The sequence below is a fragment of the Chiloscyllium plagiosum genome, unplaced genomic scaffold, assembly GCF_037043375.1.
Source record: "Chiloscyllium plagiosum isolate Xiang-an unplaced genomic scaffold, Cpla_swu_hap1 HiC_scaffold_1, whole genome shotgun sequence".
Classification (NCBI taxonomy): domain Eukaryota; kingdom Metazoa; phylum Chordata; class Chondrichthyes; order Orectolobiformes; family Hemiscylliidae; genus Chiloscyllium; species Chiloscyllium plagiosum.
Window position 1 is genome coordinate 103,811,473 of NW_028270139.1, and position 20,039 is coordinate 103,831,511.

At 39.7% G+C, this 20,039-nt stretch overlaps 1 protein-coding gene across 5 annotated transcripts in view; it reads right to left on the bottom strand.

Annotated features, from left to right (window-relative positions):
- Positions 1 to 2,854: 2,854 nt before the first annotated feature.
- slc14a2 (solute carrier family 14 member 2) overlaps positions 2,855 to 20,039 on the bottom strand; it is a 116,670-nt gene continuing 99,485 nt past the window's right edge. For 4 of the 5 annotated variants that reach the window (XM_043686191.2, XM_087989554.1, XM_087989571.1 and 1 more), the window contains 2 exons: positions 19,622 to 19,671; positions 2,855 to 4,563 (listed from right to left, as the gene is read on the bottom strand). In XM_043686191.2, coding sequence (XP_043542126.2) covers positions 4,396 to 4,563; positions 19,622 to 19,671 — 218 coding nt within the window. In that variant the 3' untranslated portion in view covers positions 2,855 to 4,395. The remainder of the gene's footprint in view (positions 4,564 to 19,621; positions 19,672 to 20,039) is intronic. The other variant, XM_043686250.2, reaches the window with a different exon arrangement.

Below are 20,039 nucleotides of genomic sequence, written 5' to 3' on the forward strand. Positions count from 1 at the left end.
CTTTTTGTAGCTAGATAAATACACAATCCCTGGCAGGTAGGCTGTCCTTCACGAAGCTGGACATGAGCCGTGTGTATTTGCAATTGCGTTTAGATGAAAGTTCCCAGAAGTATGCTACAATTAATACCCATAAGGGTTTGTACCAATATGCGAGACTGCCATTTGGAGTATCATCAGCCAGTGCAATTTTCCAGTGGAGAATGGAGACCATTTTACAATGTCTACCCCAGACTGCCATTTATCTAGATGATGTGCTAATAATTGGAAAGACTAATACTTTTCACTGTACCCAGGGAAGTGACAATAATAAATCAAACCAATAAGGAGCAATTAGAGAATTTGGACATTACCCTTAGATGTTTCCCCCAGGCGGACGTATGCCTTTGAAGGGAAAAATGTGTGTTCCAGGCACCTCAGGTGAACTACTTGTGCTACAGAGCTGACAAGACTGGGTTACATCAATTTGCAGATAAAGTGAGGGTGATCAAAGATGCCCCAGCTCCCACGTCTTTCCTGGGGCTGTGAATTATTATAGAAAGTGCATTTATAATCTGGCACTTTTGCATCAACTCTTAAAAAAATGGTCAGCCTTGGAAAAGGTCGTGTACAAAGTTGGGTAGTGAGGGGAGAGGGGGCACGGTGGATCAATGGTTAGCACTGCTGCCTTACAGTGCCAGGGACCTCGGTTCGATTCCAGCCTTGGCCAACTGTCTGTGAGGAGTTTGCACATTCTCCCAGTGTCTGTGTGAGTTTCCTCTGGGTGCTCCAGTTTCCTCCCACAATCCAAAGATGTGCAGGTTAGATGAATTGGCCATGCTAAATTACCCATAGTATTCAGGGACGTGTAGGTTAAGTGCATTGGTCAGGGGGAGGGATATAGTGATTGTAATAGTTGAGCCAGGTTGACCTCATAGAATATCAGTTCCCTGACTGGGGCTGTTAATCTGGTCAAATTTGAGAGCCCTGGCTGACAGATATAAACAGGATTGTCAGACATCTTGTTCACTCTGAGAGCCGGCTCTGAGAGAGATGGGTCAGTGTTAAGGACTCTCCACATGTAAATAAAGGGTGACTTAGCGATGAGATACTGGCCTCTGTGTAGTTATTCAGAGTGACTTCAAATTTAATCCTTTCTGGATATTTTATGAATTCTGTAACTGATCTAAACTAAATGTACAACACATTCAGCACTGGATTCATTTCTGCCTCAAGTGAAGATATTCCTGAAGGTTGTTCATTCTTTCAAACAGTGAAAGCAGCTCTGAACATTTGACAGAAAAACTGTTAATCAATTTAAAACTTTTACTCTTCCCGATGTTTGTTGTAAACTAGACTTTCATATACAGGGCACAATTTCAAAATTTGCAGATGACATTAAACTTGGGAAGTATTGCGAATAAAGAGGAAGATAGTGTAGAACAACATCTGAGCCTGTAAAATGGGAGACAGGTCGAATGTGGGTGAGAATGCTACGAACTGCATTTTACAAACCAACAGTGGGTGACCCTAACATTCTGTCCAATGTGTGTAAAAGTACTTTAAGTTCTGCTGGCACGAACAACAAAAACCAAGAAAGTTTATCCAAGACGGTGAGTAAAAATTAACACAAAGGGATCATTTTACAGGTACTTGACTTTAGTGGCATTTATTTTTGCAGGGCTATTGATTCTTCCCATGCTGTTTTGAAATTCAACCATAAAGCAGGCCTATCTATACTCAATAGTGCTATTACTGGGTCTGACAACTGCTGATGATTGAAGTATCAGTTTCTGTTGAGAAATGACCCTGTGCCAAGGGGAAAGCTGCCAGATGTTCTTTTTTTGGACATAGCAAGCTTTGTAACCTAATACTTATTTGAGCTCATGGATTTTAGTTACATATTGTAAGATTGTGAGATAATCCAGGCCAGGTGAGAAAGGCCAATTCTTTTCCCTGAAGGAGATTGGTGCATCAGTTGGAATGTTCACTGCAATTCTCTGTTGTTAGTCAGATTTAATGAGTGCAGTTTCACAATTTATCATATCTTGGAGCCTGAACTCAACAGAGTGGCAGTGGAAATGGCATTGGTGTAGTGGTAATGGTGGTTTTGCTTACTTAGTAATCCAGATGCCCAGGCTAATGCTCTCACGGTCCGGTTTAAAGTCCTATCACAGTGTTTGCTGTAATTTAAAACGTAATTCATAAATCTGGAATTTAAATGTTAGACCCAATATTGGTGACCAGATTTAATGAAAACAAATTCAAAATTGATCATACCTTGAAGGCTGAACTCACATCATTTAGGATTTTTACTGTATCCGAAATACGAGGCCTTTCCAACTATCAGCTAAAAGAGTATCAGAAGACCATAAGATACAGGTGCAGAAGTAGATCATTCAGCCCATTGAGTCTGTTCCTCCACTCAATGAGATTACATTTGATCTGATAATCCTCAACTCACTCTCCTCCCCATAACTCTTGATTCAATTACTGGTTAAAAATCTGTCTATTTTAGTCTTGCATACACCTCACATAATCTCAAAGGCCCTCTGTCATAAAGAATTCCATAGTTTCATTACACTCCGAGAGAAGGAATTCCTTGTCTTCATCTTAAATGTGTGACACCTAATTCTGAGATTATGACCTCTGGTCCTTGACTCTCCCATGAGGAGAAATGATCTATCAACTCTATCAGGTCCTCTAAGAATCTTGTATATCTCAATAAGGACTCCTCTCATTTTTCCCAATTTCAATGAGTATAGATCCAATCTACTCAACGTCACCTCACGTACATGCTTAGTTAATGGATGGAATACATCGATGTATTGGAAATTGGCAACAATTGAAGTGAAAAAAAAATTACACCATCCATTGATTGCATTGGTATATTTTTAATGCACTGTGGATCCATAGCAGCCTTGCATTGATCAGAGTCACATAAAGGTTAAAAAAACCTCTTTCCTTCTCCAGTTTTCTCACCTGTTTTGGAGACACTGTCTCAAGTTACAATTTGGTTTGGCAATAGCAGCAATCTGACAGTTTGCCCAAATGCTTGATAAGTCATAATGCAAGAACACTCAAAGGAGTTCAGAACAAACAGAGTTATGCAATCTATAAAATTATCAATTTTTCTTTACAGCAACAACATTAGGCTTACGTTTTTTGACAAGTGGAGGCAGTGGCAGTGGTGTGCTGGTAATGGTGGTTTTATTTATTTAGTATTCCAGGTGCCCAGGCGAATGCTCTGGGGGTATGGTTTCAAGCCTATCACAGCATCTGGTGCAATTTAAAATTGAATTCATAAATCTGGAATTTAAATGTTAGCCCAGTATTGGTGACCATAAAGCTACTGTTGATTTTTTATAAACCCACCTACTTCATGAAGGTCTCTTTGGAAGAAAACCTGTCATCATTAACTGGGCTAGCTTATATGTGAGTGTGGTACTGGAAAAGCACAGCAGGTCAGGCAGCATCCAAGGATCCAAGAGTCGATGCTTCGTGCATAAGCCCTTCATCAGGAACGTGCCAGACATTTCGGGCATAAGTACTTCATCAAGAATGCTCCTTGGATGCTGCCTGACCTGCTGTGCTTTTCCAGTGCCACACTTTTTGATTCTGATCTCTAGCATCTGCAGTCCTCACTTTCTACAAGCCTTTATGTGACCCCAGACCCATAGAAACATGATTAACTCTGAAATGGCCGAGCAAGTCATTTAGTTTAAAGTTATTTAGACATGGGCAACAAATACTGAGTTGGCAGCAAAATCTACATCCCATGCAAGTCTCAAAAATAATCACTGGTTCCTTATCTTGTCTTAATATTTTGCTCACTTCCAACCTCAATTAGTTTTCAATTGTGTATCCTTCAGTTTCATCCTTCTGTCCATTTTGGGACAAGATTCGGTCTGCATCTCCATCTCCTGTCCTTGCTTGAAGGTACTTCTTAAAACTCACCGTCTCAGCCAAACCTTTCTGATAACTCCTCTTTTTCAAACCCATCTTTGTTTGCTTCTACCTCTGTCAAGTACCTTGGGACACCATGTACATTTATTTGTGTTTTTTTTGGAAGTCCAATTTCTTTCAATATACTAACTCATTAAGGAGCAGTCAAACTGAATTCTGGAAATACATGGATGGATTTTACTCAAATGTCGGGCATCTAATTTACCTTCCAACATCAGTAGTTAGAATTGGAGCAATTCAATGATATGGGCAATGATAAATGCATCAAGAATATGAATATATTCTTTTATATGGCACAGATTACATCTGTGGAAAATATCAGGGTATTTGAGGCATTTATACAATATGCAGGTTATATAATAGGCAATGTGTAATTAAAAGGGAAGCATTGCATATATATTTCTCTTGTACTCAGTAGTTCTTCTCATTAACACTGTTTGAATTATACTCTTTTCATTTATTTTGTTCATTTTTTTTCATTTCTTGGTAAATTCTGATGTTCTTCTCGGGGTAGGTCACTTCAGATAGACTGACTTTACAGATGGCTTTATTATCGGTTGTCATCAGCAGAAATGTAACTGTGGAGAGGCAGAAAGGCAGAGTGCATGCAGGCAATCCAACCTAAAAAATAACACATGATAAAAAAGTTGATAATTCTTTTCTACCATTGAGGTTGAATTTATATTGAATAGCTTTGTGGAAGACATCTGCGTTATTGTGTGGTTGGTTGTAGTAGTTGCAATAACTCGAAGACTGCGAGCTAGAAGAGGCTATAACTTTGTTCCACAGTATGTACAATAATGGAAACATTCCATTTTCAAGCTACTTTCTTTTTGTTTGTCCAATGATGTCACTTCCTTCTATGATATCATATATGACTACAGTTACCCCTTTATGGGACTTAATCTTATATATTTCATTGTATTATTGAATCCACCTGAGAGGCCTTAAAATTTAACAGTTTATAGTGTTTTATAGTATTCAACTGAAAGTGTACATGCAACTTCACATTGTGAAAAAAAAACTTCATTCCACTCAGGGCTACAGGGAATGTATGCATTCTTGTCAGTTTATGCTCTTATTTTGTATTATGCACATACGACAATTCTAGTAAGAATGACTTAGCCATGTTTTTGTTTTCTTTCCATTCATAATATTCAAGAACATTCTTTTCATGCCAATGTAAATAATTTGCTATATGGATAGAGTTAGTGAGTTTTTCTTAATTGTGGGACGGGAGATTTGCAGCTTGTCGCTGTGATGATGTAATTACAAGCATTAACTGGCATTACTGTAGTAAAATTGAAAACATTAACATCAATGTAATTTGAGACTGCCATTACATTGCTATTTTTACATTCATCTGAACTGATCAGCAATCTCAGTAACACAATGATTATGGTGAAGTCAGCTTGCCCATGAGAATGTACTTCAGTTTTATTTTATTCATTATGGAGTTTTTCTATCAAATCTCTAGAACCTTATTATTGTGAGAAATCCCATGTTATGGCCTGTTTCCTTTGAACATCAAATACTACTCCATTAGAACAAAATGTTGTAGATGTATCCAAGGTGCAGTGAGCTATAATGAGAAATAGAAATTGGGTTTGTTTGTTAGCTTTTGCACAAAACTACAAAGAAAGTTGTGGTCAGTGCAAAGATGGCCATTTATTATTGTTGCTAAAAGACAACATTTTCACCATTAGCTAAACTTGTAAAATTGTAAACTTATGTCCAAAATATCTATTGTTTAACAGATTCTATGTTGTCAATAGCATTTTTTTCTTCTTGCTTTACTTTGCTTTATTACATGCTGATACATTTTCAAAACCGTTGTATAAATTCTAGTTTGAATTCCATCCCTCCAATAATGTGAACTGCACACAATCTAGCTGTGGTTTAATTAACCTTTTATATAGCTCCAGGATAACTTCCCTGCTCTTAAACTCTCTGCCTTAACTAATAAAAGCAACTATCCAATATGCCTCTTAACCACTTTATCTACCTGCCCAGTTACCTTAAGGGACTGGTAGACATGTTCACCTCTGTTCCTGGTGTTTTCCAATGTTCTCCCATCGTCATATATTCTCTTGCCTGGTTTGTTCTGCACAAGTGCATCACTCACATTTATTTTAATTGAGTTCCATTTGCCACTGATCAGCCCACCTGACTAGACTGTCTATACCCTCCAATTATCTAAGGCTATTCACCTATTTACCACGCTACCAATTTTCGAAACATCTGTGAACCTACTGACCAATCTTCCTACATCAAGTCTAAATCATTTTTATATATACCACTAACAGTAAAGGCCTCCATACAGACCCCTGTGGAACTCCACCAGCCAAAGACTTCCAGACACAAAAACACCCCTCAACAATCGTTCGCTGTTTCTCGCCACTCAATTAATTCTGGACCCAATTAGCCAAACATTCTCAGATTCCAGTATTTCTTTCCTTAAGTAAGGGGACGAAAACTGTTCACAGTATTCCAGCATGGTCTGAGTACTGTGCAAAGCCTCCCATCGTTTAATCTTCATTCCCTTCGATAAAATGGCCAGTACTCCAATTGCCTTCCCCATTAGAATTGAACTAAGATGCTTGGTTTTTGAGCTCTCCCAAATCTGTAGACTTTCTTAGGGCATTACTAAATACCTCTCAATTAAAGTATATTCCTGAAAAAGATGAAAAATCATCGATGGCTAAACAAGAAAAGCAAGGATAACATAAAGACAAATGTGAGGGGTATATCATACTGTAAAAGTTAATGGCAGTCTGAAAGATTGGGAGAACTTTAAATGTCAGCAAAGAATTACTAAAAACAAAATCAGAAGAATTGTGATGAACTATGAAAAGAAACTAACAGAAAACATAAGCAATGATACCAAAAGCTTCTTTAATGATAATTAAGAAGAGAACAATGAAAGTCAATGTTGACCCTTTTGAGGATGAGAATAATGAGTTAACAGTGGAAACCTAGAAATGGCAGAGGCACTGAACCAGTATTTTGTCTCTGTTTTCACTGGGGAAAATAATAATTTCTTCCCACAAACTGTAGGTACTACAGAGGAACCTGCTGAAATTACTATAACTAGGGAGAAGGTATTAAGTAAACTAATAGGATTAAGGACACATTCGTCTCCAGGACCTGATGGCCTGGTTATTAAAGGAGGTAGCAGCAAAGATAGTGGATACATTGCATATGATTTTCCAAAATTTCCTGGATTCTGGAAAGATACAAGCATTTTGGAAACATGCTACTGTGAAATGCTTATTCCAAAAAGGAGAATGGCAAAAAATGAGAAACTCTCGACCAGTTGTACTCTGTATTGGGGCGGTTGCTGAAGTCAGTCATAAAGTAGGAGATAGCCAAACACTTGGAAAAACAAAACTCAATTCATCACTGTTGGCATGCTTTCATGACAGGCAAATCGTGCTTGACAAATTTGCTGGAGTTCTTGGAGCATGCAACTAGCAAGATGGGTAACAGGATCCTGGTAGATGTGGTATATGTAGACTTCCAGAAGCCTTTGACAAGGGTGCCACGTAAATGAATGATCCAGAAGGTTAGATTCCATGGGGTAAGGGTAGAGGATTGGTTGACTGACAGAAAGCAGAGGGCCAGGATAAATGGGTCCTTCTCCGGATGGCAACTGTAGCTAGTGGGGTGCCGCAACAATTTAGTCTGTATACATGATCTGTGAGCAGGGGCAGTGTGTAGCATAGCAGAATTCATGGATGACACGAAAATAGATGGGTAAGTAGACTGTGATGAGAAGAGTTTACAGATGGATATTATAGGCTAGGAGAATGGGCTAGCATCTGGCAGATGGAATTTCATGCAGATAAGTGCAAAGTTTTCCTTTTTGGCCAGATAAGCAAAAGGGCAAATTATTATTTAAATGGGAAGCAGACTCATAGTATGGCAGTGAGGGATCTGGATGTCTTGTGCTTGAATTGCAGAAAGTGGGTATGCAGGTACAGCATATAATAAGAAAGGCAAATGGAATCTTTGGAATGTATTGGAAAAGGAATGGACTATAAAGGTAAAGAAGTGTTGTTACAACTGTATAAGGTGTTGGTAAGACCACATCTGGAATATTGTGTCCAGTTCTGGTCTTCTTACTTGAGGAAGGATGTGGTGACACTGGAGGCAGTTCAGAGGGAATTCACAAGGTTGATTTCAGGGATGAAGAGCTATCGTACCAGGAGCGATTGAATAGTTTGAGCTTGTACTCATTGCTGTTCAGCAGAATGAGGGGGAATCTGATTGAGGTATATAAAATGCTCAAGGGGATTGATGAGGTTGATGTGCAACAGATGTTCCCCCTTGTGGGACAGTCTTGAACAAGAGGTCATAGATATAGATGAAATGAGGAGGAACTATTTCTCTCATAGGATTTTAAATCTGTGGGACACTCTGCTCCAGAGTGCAGTGGAGGCAGAATCAATCAACAGATTCAAGAAAGAAATTCATAGGTTTCTAATGAAAAGCAGGATAATGGGCGATAGAGAGCAGGCAGGAAAGTAGAGTTGAGACCTCCAGGATAAGATCAACCATGATCATGTTAAATGGCGGAGTGACTCGAATTGCCTACTCTTGTTCCTAATTCCTATGTTCTACATTTAAATAATACTCAAGTTCTCGATTCTTCATTCAAAACCTCACAGTTCCCGCATTTTATTCCATCCGTTAGGCATTTGCCTATTCACTTTACCTGTCTACCATCCCTCTGCAGACTTGTTCTGACATTTTCACCACTTGCCTTCTCACCTATATTTCTATTATTTGCAAACTTGACATGGGGCACTCACTTTTCTCATTCACGTCATTAAAATAAATTGTGAATAATTGTGGCCCCAGCCCACATCCTGTGGCACTCCACTTGCTAACTTCATTCTGAAAATGTACCCATCATTCCTGATTCTGTCTTCAACAGTTTGCCAATCCTCGATGCAGGTTTACACACTACCTCCGCTTGGAGCGCTATTTCTATTCCATCTGATCCTCCAACACCATGGACTCTTATCTTGTTTCATAGCCTAATGTGGAATCTTATCAAACACCCTCTGAAGATCCCAAATATAGTTAGCTCACTGATTCACCGTTATTCATCCTGCTTATTCTTCCTCAAAAAATACCAGTAATTTTGTCAGGCCTGATTTCCCCGTTTTGAAACCATGCTGACTCTGCTTGACCATATTATGTATTCCTATATGCTCTGCTATTTACTATATTCTTTATAATCAACTCTAACATTTTACCAAATGACAGTTGTTAAGCTACTTGGCATATTGTTACTTTTTTTTGTCTCTTTCCATTAGTAAGAAAAGTGTTACGTTAATATTTTTTACACAGAGAGTGGTTTGTGTGTAGAATGAACTTCCAGAGAAAGTGATGGATGTGGTTACAGTTACAGCATTTAAAAGGCATTTAGATAAATACACAAGTAAGAAAGGTTTGGAGGGATATGGGGCAGGTGGCAGGCAAGTGGGACTAGTTTAGATTGGGATTATTGTCGGCCTGAACTGGTTGGACCAATGGGTCTGTTTCCATGCTGCATGATTCTATGACTCTATGACAGACTTCCAATCCACAAGGACTTATCCAGAATCTGACGATTTCTGGAAGCTTACTATCATTGCATCCATTATCTCTGTAGTTACTTCTTCTGCTATCCCAGGATGTATCCTGTTAGGTCCAAGAGATTTTTGATCTTTGGCTCCTTTAGTTTCCTTCAAACTTTGGCTCCAAACTTTTGACAGTTATTAGATTTCCAAACCTCTCTTCACTTTCTTAAAATAAACTCATGGAAATTAGGTGTCATTTGTTAGGCCACCATTTATTGGTAAGTTGCTTTTAAGAAGGTGGTCGTGAGCTGCCTTCTTGAACTGCTGCCGTCCATGTGCCAAAGGTAGACTCCCAATGCCTTTAGGGAGGGAATTCTAGGATTTTGACCCAGCGACAGTGAAAGAAAGGTGATATATTTCCAAGTCAGGATGGTAAGTGGCTTTGAGGGGAACTTTCAGGTGGTGGTATTCCCATGTACCTGCTGCCCTTGTCCTTAGAAATGGAAGTGATCATATGTTTGGAAGGTGCTGTCTAAGGAGCCTTGGTGAATTTCTGTAGTGCATCATTTGTATGGTGCAATTTACTGCTACCGAGCATCGGTGGTGGAACGAATGAATGTTTGTGGGTGTAGTACCAATCAAGTGGGCTGCTTTGTGGATTGTGTCAAGTTTCTTGAGTTGAATCTCAAGTTTGTTATTGGAGCTGCACCCATCCAGGCAAGTAGGAAGTATTCTACTACACTCCTGACATGTGCCTGATGAATAGAGGGGAGTCCAGAGGTAAATTACTCACCACAGTATTCTGAGCCTCTGACCTGCTTTTGTAGTTACTATATTTTATGATGAGTCCAGTTGAGTTTCTGGTCAATGGTAACCCCCAAAATGTTGATAGTGAGGGATTCAGTGATGCCAATACCATTGAATGTCAAAGGGCAGTGATTAGATTGTTTCTTATTAGTGATGGTCATAGCCTGGCATTTGTGCAGCACAAATATTACTTGCCACTTGTCAGCCCAAGCCTGGATAGGACTTATTGTATTTGAACATGGACTGCTTCAGTATCTGAGAAGTAACGAATGGACAGCTGAAACTGACAACCGGAAGCGGCAGGGACAGGCCACTATAAATGCCGGAGGAAACACCACATAAGCGCTTCACAGGAGGCTCCTAAGGACTGAGGATGTCACCTAGACAGGGGACGAAACGTTTGCAACAAAAACTTCCAGCTCGGCAAACAGAACTACAGCAACAAGCACCCGAGCTACAAATCTTCTCACAAATGGTGCTGAATGTTGTGCAATCATCGTGAATATCCACACTTCTGACCTTAGATGAAGGAAAGGTCATTGATGAAGCAGCTGAAGATGGTTGGGCTTCAGACAGCATCCTGAGGAACTCCTGCAGAGATGTTCTGGAGCTGAGATGACTGACCTCCAACAACCACAACAATCTTCCAGAGATGACTCCAACCAGCAAAGTGTTTGCCACCTAAGACCCATTGCATCTAGTTTTCCTATGGGTCCTTGATGCCATACTCAGTTGATATCAAGGGCTTTCACTCTCACCTCACCTCTGGAATTCAGCTCTTTTGTCTACGTTTGAATCAAGGCTGTAATGTGGTCAGGAGCTAAGTGGTTTCGGCAGAACCTTTAGTTGGTGTAGTGAGAAAGATGTTGCGAAGCAGGTGCTGCTTGACAGCACTGTTGATAATATTTTCTGTCACTTTATTAATAATTGAAAGTTAACGGATATGGCAGTAATTGACCAGGTTGGATTTGCTCTCCTTTTTGCATACAGCACATACCTGGCAATTCTCCACTTCATTGAGTAGATACCAATGTTTTAACTGCACTGGAAGAACTTGGCGAGGGGTGCAGAAAGCTCTGGAACACAATACCTTAGTACTATTGCCGGAATGTTGTCAGGGCCAAAGGGAACAGGGATTATAATTGGGAAAATTTAGCATTCTGTTTGAGAGGGAGAATCTTGAGTCAGAAACAACTGTGCTAAATTTAAAGGACTATAATTACTTGGAAATTAGGATAGAGTTGGCAGGACTGAATTGGGAAAGATGTATAGCAGAAAAGAAACGTGATAAACAGTGGCAGATATTTAAGAAAATAGTTCCTCACTCATTGAAAAAGATATATCCCACTAAGGAAAAAAGATTCTAGGAAGGAATTAAACTGACCTTGGTTAACTGGGGAAGTTAAAAATAGTATCAAATTGAATCCAATCAATCATGCTACCTTCATGAACAAACTTCCTTGTTTAATGATGTCTGTCAGACATGGTTTAAAGATAATGAATTCAGTGGGTTGTTATTTATTACCTCAACTGTCAATGATTCTTTTTTTCCCCTGAATTTTGTTGAAATCTTATCAGCATTGATGTCAGGCTGACTTGTCCATTGTTTCCTAGTTTATCCTTCTGACCTTTTTTTAAGATTGGTGTAACACTTGTATTGCTTAAGATCTCTTTGGCCCTGCTCCCATTTCTAGGGAGGATTGAAATAGTGTAGTCAAAGCCTTCATTATTGTCATAATTGCATAGTCAGTCATCTTGGATAGGTCCCAATGGGAATAGAGATAGTCTCTATTCCATCTGATCCTTTTAACCCCATCCTACTTTGCATTAGCAACATCTCATTAATTTAATTGTTTAATTAAATGTTGTTTTAATTAATAAATGACTTGTTTAATAAAGGCAAATATGGGGATTTTATGGCGTATTATTAGTGTCTCTACTGTGGGGCAGAAGGCCTAGATTCAAGTTCCTCCTGTTCCAGATGTGTCATAACATACTTGAACAGTTTGATTAGAAATAGACAAAAAAGACAGATGTAAAGGATTCATTCAGCACCTTCGATAAAGCTACTTAAAGCATAGAAGGCAGCCATTCAAACCATCGAGAATATGGCAGCTCCCTTTGGAGCAATGCAGTGAATCTCACTCATCCCCTTGGTCCCATTTTCCTGCAAATTTATTTCCTTCAAATGCCCATCCAATTTCTTTTGAAATCTTGAATTATTTCTGCATTCACTATTCTCACAGGCAATGACTTTCATGTAAGTATTGACTCACTGCTTAAAAAAGTTCTCCCTCGCACTCTTCCTACATTTCTTGCCCAATATCCTAAATCTGCATTCCCTTCTCCTTGCACAATAAGAGGATGGGAAGTATTCTTCATTGTTTACCTTATCTAAACTTGTAAACCTCATTATCTTATATACCTTTATCAAATCTCCCCTCACTCTCCTTTACTTCAAAGAGGCAATCCCAGCCTTTCCTAACTAATCTTGTAATTAAAAACCTCCACCCTTCAAATCACTTCGGCACATCTCCTCTGTACCTTCTTCACATTGATCTGAAAATGTGGTGACTGAACTGGACACAATATTCTAGTTTGGGTCTAACTAAAACTTTAGGTAGATTGAGCATAAAAACTCTGCATTTCTGAAGAAGTTCATACTGGACTTGAAATGCTACTTTGATTTTTCTCTCCATAGATACTGCCAGACCTGCTGCATTTCTGTGGGTTCCCCATTATTTTGTATTTATAGAACTTCCCTGCATCTGTATTCATAACATCCTTGCGTCTGTGTTCTCTGTCAAATTATAATTTCATTCTCGGTTGAGAGCCCAGACTTCTATTAGACTGCTGAAACAACTGAGTTCCACTGCTTGATTGACAATCCTGGCTCTCTAATCTCTTCTGTCAATTTCACAACATTTGCTGATATAAAATGTGGAGGCTTAAAGGCTTACATGGATAGATTGGTTCTGGTTAACAGCAGAAGTTAAAGACACTGTCAAGTTGAAAGAAGTGAACATATAATGTGGGAGAGAGTAATGGTAATCTAGAGATTTGGGAAAGGTTTAAAAGCCAAAATAAAATAATAAATAGGAGAAAATAAGCATTGAGGGCAATCTAGGAATACAAAGAAAAAGAGTAACAGCTTCTTTAAATAAATACAAAGAGAGACACTAAAGTGAACAAAAGCTCCTTAGAGCACATGACTCAGGAAGTAATACTGGTGAAGTGGGAGAGAAATTGAATAAATAGTTTGCATCAGTCTTCACAATAGAAAACATAATTTAGTATCTATGGAATGCTATTAATCAAGGGTCTAAAATGGGAAGGAGAAATGAAATCAAAACAATAACTACCAACAGAGAATAAGTACAAGAGAAACTATCGGGGCTGAAGGCTGAAATGTTCTCCAGACCTGATAAGTTGCATCCCAGGATTATAAAAGAATTAGCTACACAGTTAGTGGATGCACCGGTGATAACTAAATTAGATTCCCTACAGTGTGGAAACAGGCCATTTGGCCCAACAAGTCCACACTAACCCTCCGAAGAGTAACCCACCCAGATCCATTTCCTTCTGAATAATGCACCTAACACAGTATGGGCAATTTAGCATGGTCAATTCACCTGACATGCACATCTTTAGACTGTGGGAGGAAACCAGAGCACCTGGAGGAAATCTACACAGTTGCAGGGCGAATGTGCAAGCTCCACACAGACAGTAGCCTGAGGTTGGAATCGAATCTGGGTCGCTGGCGCTGTGAGGCAGTAGTGCTAACCACTGAGCCGCTGTATTGCCCTAAATCAACAATTTTTCAAGAATCCTGGAAAACTCCGAGATGATTGAAAAACTGCTAATGTAACACCCTCATTCAAAAACCAATCAAGACAAAAAAAAGGTAATTATAAGCCAGTTAGCTTAATATCTGTCAGAGGGAATACAGGGCAGAAGCCGTTCTGAGTGCGCGCAGTATGAGAAATAAGGTAAATGAGATGGTAAGCAGATCAAAAATCGGCTAGTATGATCTGGTGGGCATCACAGAGATGTAGCTGCAAGGGGATCAGGACTGGGAGCTAAATATTCAAGGATATATGTCCTATTGAAAAGACAGCAGGTGGGCAGAGGGGATGAGGTCGCCTTGTTAGTAAGAAATGAAATTAAATCAGTAGCAATAAACACAGTATGGTCAGATGATATAGAATCTGTGTGGTAGAGGTGAGGAACCGCAGAGGTTAAAAAAACCATAATGGGAGTTATCTACAGTCCTCCAAACAGTAGTCCAGATTTGGGGCATAAGATACACCAAGAGATAGAAAAGGCTTGTAAGAAAGGCAAGGTTACAGTGATCACGGGGAATTTCAATATGCAGGTGGACTGGGAAAATCAGGTTGGTAGTGGATCACAAGAAAAGAAATTTGTGGAATGTCTATGAGATGTTTTTTTTTGGAGCAGCTTGTGGTGGAGCCCACTAGGAAACCAGGCAATTCTACATTTAGTGTTGTGCAATGAGGCAGAATTGATAAGGGAGCTTAAGGTGAAGGAACCCTTAGGAGGTAGTGAACATATTATGATAGAATTTACTCTGCAATTTGAGAGGGAGAGGATGGAATCAGATGTAACTGTATTACAGTTGAATAAAGGCATCTACAGAAGCATGAATGAGAAGCTGACCAAAATTGACTGGGAGAGGAGCCTAGCAGGAAAGACAGTGGAATAGCAATAGCAGGAATTTCTGGGAGTAATTTGGAACACACAAAAAAAGCGAAAAAGAAGCATACCAAAGGGAGGATGAGGCAACCATGTCTGACAAACAAAGTCAGGGACAGCAGAAAAGCAAAGGAGAAGGCACATAATGTGATGAAGGGCAGTGGGAAGCCAGAGGATTGGGAAGCCGACCACGACCAACAGAGGACAACGAAGAAAGAAATAAGATGGGAGAAATTAAATATGAGGGTAAGCTAGCCAGTAATATTAGGAAAGATTGCAAGATTTTCCTTAGATATATAAAGGGCAAAAGAGAGGCAAAAGTGGCCATTGGGCCATTGGAAAATGTTGCTGGAGAACTGGTAATAGAGAACAAAGAAATGGCTGAGGAACTGAATGAATACTTTACGTCAATCTTCATGGTGGAAGATATGAGTACTATCTGAAAATTTCAAGAGAGTTTGGGGTAGAGATTAGTATGATGGGCATCACCAATGAGAAGGTGCTAGAAAAACTGTAAGGGCTAAAAGTGGATAGATCACTTGGACCAGATGGACTATTCTCTAGAGTTCTGAAGGCGATAGCTGAAGAGAGAGTGGAGCCTTTGGAAGTGATCTTTCAGGTATCATTGGAGTCAGGGAGGGTCCCAGAGGATTGGAAAATTGCTAATGTAACCCCCATGTTTAAGAAGGGTACAAGGCAAAAGATGAGCGATTAGAAGCCGATTAGCTTGGCCTCAGGCTTTGGTAAGGTTTTGGAGTCCATTGTGAAGGACGAGATTTCTGGGAGTGAATGGTAAACATGGTTTCATCAAGGGGAAGTCATGCCTGACAGATCTGTTAGAATTCTTTGAGGAGGTAACAAGCAGGTTAGACCAAGGAGAGCCAATGGATGTTATCTATCTGGACTTCTAGAAGGTCTTTGATAAGGTGCCGCACAGGAAGCTGCTGAGTAAGATAAGGCGAAAGTGAGGACTGCAGTTGCTGGAGATTAGAGTTGTGAGTGTAGTGCTGGAAAAGCACAGCAGGTCAAGCAGCATCCGAATGAGCCCTCATTCCTGATGAAGGGCTTTTACCAGAAATGTCGACTTTCCTGTTCCTCGGATGCTGCCTGACCTGCTGTGCTTTTCCAACACCACACTCTCAACTGAGTAAGATAAGGGCCAATGGTGTCAGAAACAAGGTGCTAGCATGGATAGAAGCTTGTCTGTCTGGCAGAAAGCAGAGAGTGGGGATAAAAGGATCCTTCACAGGATGGAAGCCAGTGACTAGTGGTGTTCCACAGGAGGCAGTGCATGGGACCACAACATTTCACTTTATACATTCATGATTTGGATGAAGGAACTGAGGGTATTCTGGCTAGGTTTGCAAATGATACAAAGATAGGTGGAGGGGGAGTTAGTATTGAGGAGACAGGGAGACTGTAGAAAGAGTTAGGAGAGTGGGCAAAAAAGTGGCAGATGAAATACAACGTGAGGAAGTGTGAGGTCATCCTCTTTGGTAGAAAGAGTAGAGGCATAGACTGTTTCCTAAATGGGGAAAAAAATTCAAAAATCTGAAGTACAAAGGGACTTGGGAATTCTAGTCCAGGATTCTCTTAAGGTAAACTTGCAGGTTGAGTTGGTAGTTAGGCAGGCGAATACAATGTTGTCATTCATCTCAAGAGGATTAGAATATAAAAGCAGGCTTTATAAGGCTCAGGAGTACATTTAGAGTATTGTGAGCAATTTTGGGCCCCATACTTCAGGAAGGATATATTGACCCTGGAATGGGTCCAGAGGACGTTCACAAGAATGTCCCAGGAATGAAAGACTTAACAAATGTGGAATATTTGAGGACTATGGGACTACACTTGATGGAGTTTAGAAGGATGAGGAGGGATCTGATTGAAACTTACAGAATACTAAATGGTCTGGACAAAGTGGATGTTGGGAAGATATTTCCAATGGCAGGAGAGACTAGGACCTGATAGCACACTCTTAGAGTAAAGGGAAGACCCTTTGGAATGGAGATAAGGAGAACGTTCTTAGCCAGAGAGTGGTGAATCTGTGGGCCTACCCTGTGAAAGGTAGGTCATTGAGTATTTTTAAGACAGAGATAGATATGTTCTTGATTGCCAAGGGGATCAATGGTTATGGGGAGAAAGCAGGAAAATGGGTTTGAATGATGGAGCAGACTCAATGGGCTGGTTGGCCTAACATCTGCTCCTATGTCTTCTTGTCTTATAGTCTTATGATCTAAAATGTTATTATAAATGATGCAATAGCTGAATATTGAGAATATATAATACAATCCAGCAAAGTCTGCATGGCTTCATGAATGAGAAGTCCTGCAAGAGAAATTTATATAACTATATTTCTTTGAGGAGGTAACAGCTATGATAGAGAAAGGTGAACCAGTAGCTATAATGTATTTTGATTTCTAAAAGACATTTAATAAAGTAGCACACAAAAGGCTATTTAATAAGTGTCTATTGTCTCAGGGTAGTATTATTAGTATGGATAGATGATTTGCTAAGATATACAATTGGAATAATGGGGCCATTTTTAAGATGACAGTGCAGAACTACTGGTGTGCCACAGAGTTCCTTGCTGAGTGCCATAATTATTTACAAAATAATGACATTTGTATGACAGAAATGAATGTAGTATAAAGTTTTAGATAACATAAAAAATAGGTGGAAATGCAAGTATGATATAGGTAGGGAGGCAGTGAGGTCTGCAGATGCTGGAGATCAGAGTTGAGAGTGTGTTGCTGGAAAAGCACAGCCGGTCAGGCAGCATCCAAGGAGCAGGAGAATTGACGTTGTGAGCTGGAGCCCTTCATCAGGAATGAGGCTGGGAGCTTCGGGAGAGATAAAATTATGATATAGGCAGGTTAAGTGAGTGTTTAAAAACTAATGTATGATAATGTGAGGACATGTACTTTAGCAGGAAGAATAGAAGACTGGAAAATACCGCAAAACAGAGGAATTTGGAAATCCTCGTGTATGAATCACAAAAAAGCTAGCATCCGAGTTGAGCAGAAGATAATAGGATAATAGGGAGGGCAAATGATATGTTGGCCTTTATAACAAAGAGAATGGAGTATTAAAAAAAGGATATATTTCTAAATCTATACAAGTGCTAGTCAGAACACGGCTGGAATACTGTTAATGGTTTTAATCTCTTTATCTAGGTAAACATGATGTGGAGGTGCCGATGTTGGATTGGCATGGACAAAGTTAAAAATCACAGAACACCAGGTTGTAGTCCAACAGGTTTATTCGAAAGTACTAGCTTTCAGAGTGCTGCTCCTTCATCAGGTAACCTGATGCTTCCAAATACATCTGTTGGACTATAACCTGGTGTTGTGTGATTTTTAACTTTATCTAGGTAAAGGTATGCTGGTATTGGAGCAAGTCCAGAGAAGATTCACCAGGTTGATCCCAAGATTTTCTTGAGGAGAGGTTGTGTAGGTTGGGCATGTATTCACTGGAGATTAGAAGAATGAGGTCCTTGTTGAAACATGTTAAACTCTTAGTGAACTTGATAGGATAGAGGTAGAGAGATTGTTCCTTTTATAGGAGAGTCTAATCCCAAAGAGCATAATGTCAGAGTGAGGGGACAACCATTTAAGGCAGAGAAGAGGAGAAATTCTTTCTCTCAGATGGTGTTGAATCTGTGGAATTTTTTACTCCAGAAGGCTGATGAGGCTGGGCTATTGATAGTATTCACAGCTGAGACAGTCAGATTTTTAGTCAATAAAGGAATCATGAGTTATGGAGATAAGGTAGGAAAATTGAATTGAGGATTATCAGATTAGCTGCAATGTCATTGAATGGCAGACCAAACTCGATGAGCCGAATAGCCTGTTTGTGATCCTTTGTCTTATGGACACGTGTCTTATGGATAAACTGGCTCATCACCATGAAAATTGCATATTTCAATGACACGGCTGTTCCAATGTGGAACTGGCCAGGTTGGGAGTGCAGAGTGCAAGCTTGTGACCCAACCTAACCCACACCTAAAACTGCTGAAATTAGGCATGCTGGAAATGGGGGTTGAAAAGTGTGGTGCTGGAAAATCACAACAGGTCAGGCAGCATCTGAGGAACAGAAGAATTGACGTTTTGGGCATAAGCCCTTCATCAGGAATAGGGCCTGGCTGCCATTTTCATTCCCGCTAATTCCATAAACTTCCAGGACTGCATGTTTCTGAAAGAATTTGACATCAGTTGTGACTCTATTTGTCTTACTCTGGCTTTTGATTCAGAATATTGTGGGTTAGAGTCCCATTCCAGAAGCTTGGAATGCATAGCTCAGTTTGGTACTTCAGTACAGTGCTGATGGTATCATGCTTTGTCAGAGGTGCTAGCTTTCAAAGAAAAGCCAACACCAACGAACTCTGCCCTATTTGATGAAATGAAAGATCCTATGGTGCTCTTCAAAAACAGGAAAATTTCCTAATGTCCTCATCAACATTTACTGCGTGGGCTCCATCGCAAAAATCAGGTGCATTTCATAAAATTGTGCTCAATTCCAGACTGTGCCTCATTCTCTCTCATTTAACTGTAGATTTATCTAAGTTTTGATAAGTAATGGAAGAGACTTACCACAGACATTATGTTCATGAGGGCTTCTCCTAAGTAGGCGCAGAAGAGTGCTATTAGGGCAGCATAAAAAAACATTGTGCTTAATAAACTTGAGAAACATTCACATTTTCGATAACTTAATCACAATAAAGTTTGCAGTTGGTGTTTTTCTTTAATTTACTGCCTTTAAATTGTTAGTTTCTTCCAAGCTTAGATATATTTAATCAAGAATTCTGCTGGAGAGAAGGTGAAATTCAACTAATTAAGTAACTTGCCAGACTGGTTTTCTAACTGCCAGACAGTAGACTGAATCCCAGTGCATAAATAAGAGAGGTAATGTGCTGGACACAGAATGCAGTGAGATAGAATGGAATTGCTGAGAGTTTGGTGAGTAAGGGAGTTCAGGGAGGAAAGGAAGAAATTGCTCTTGTTCTTTCTT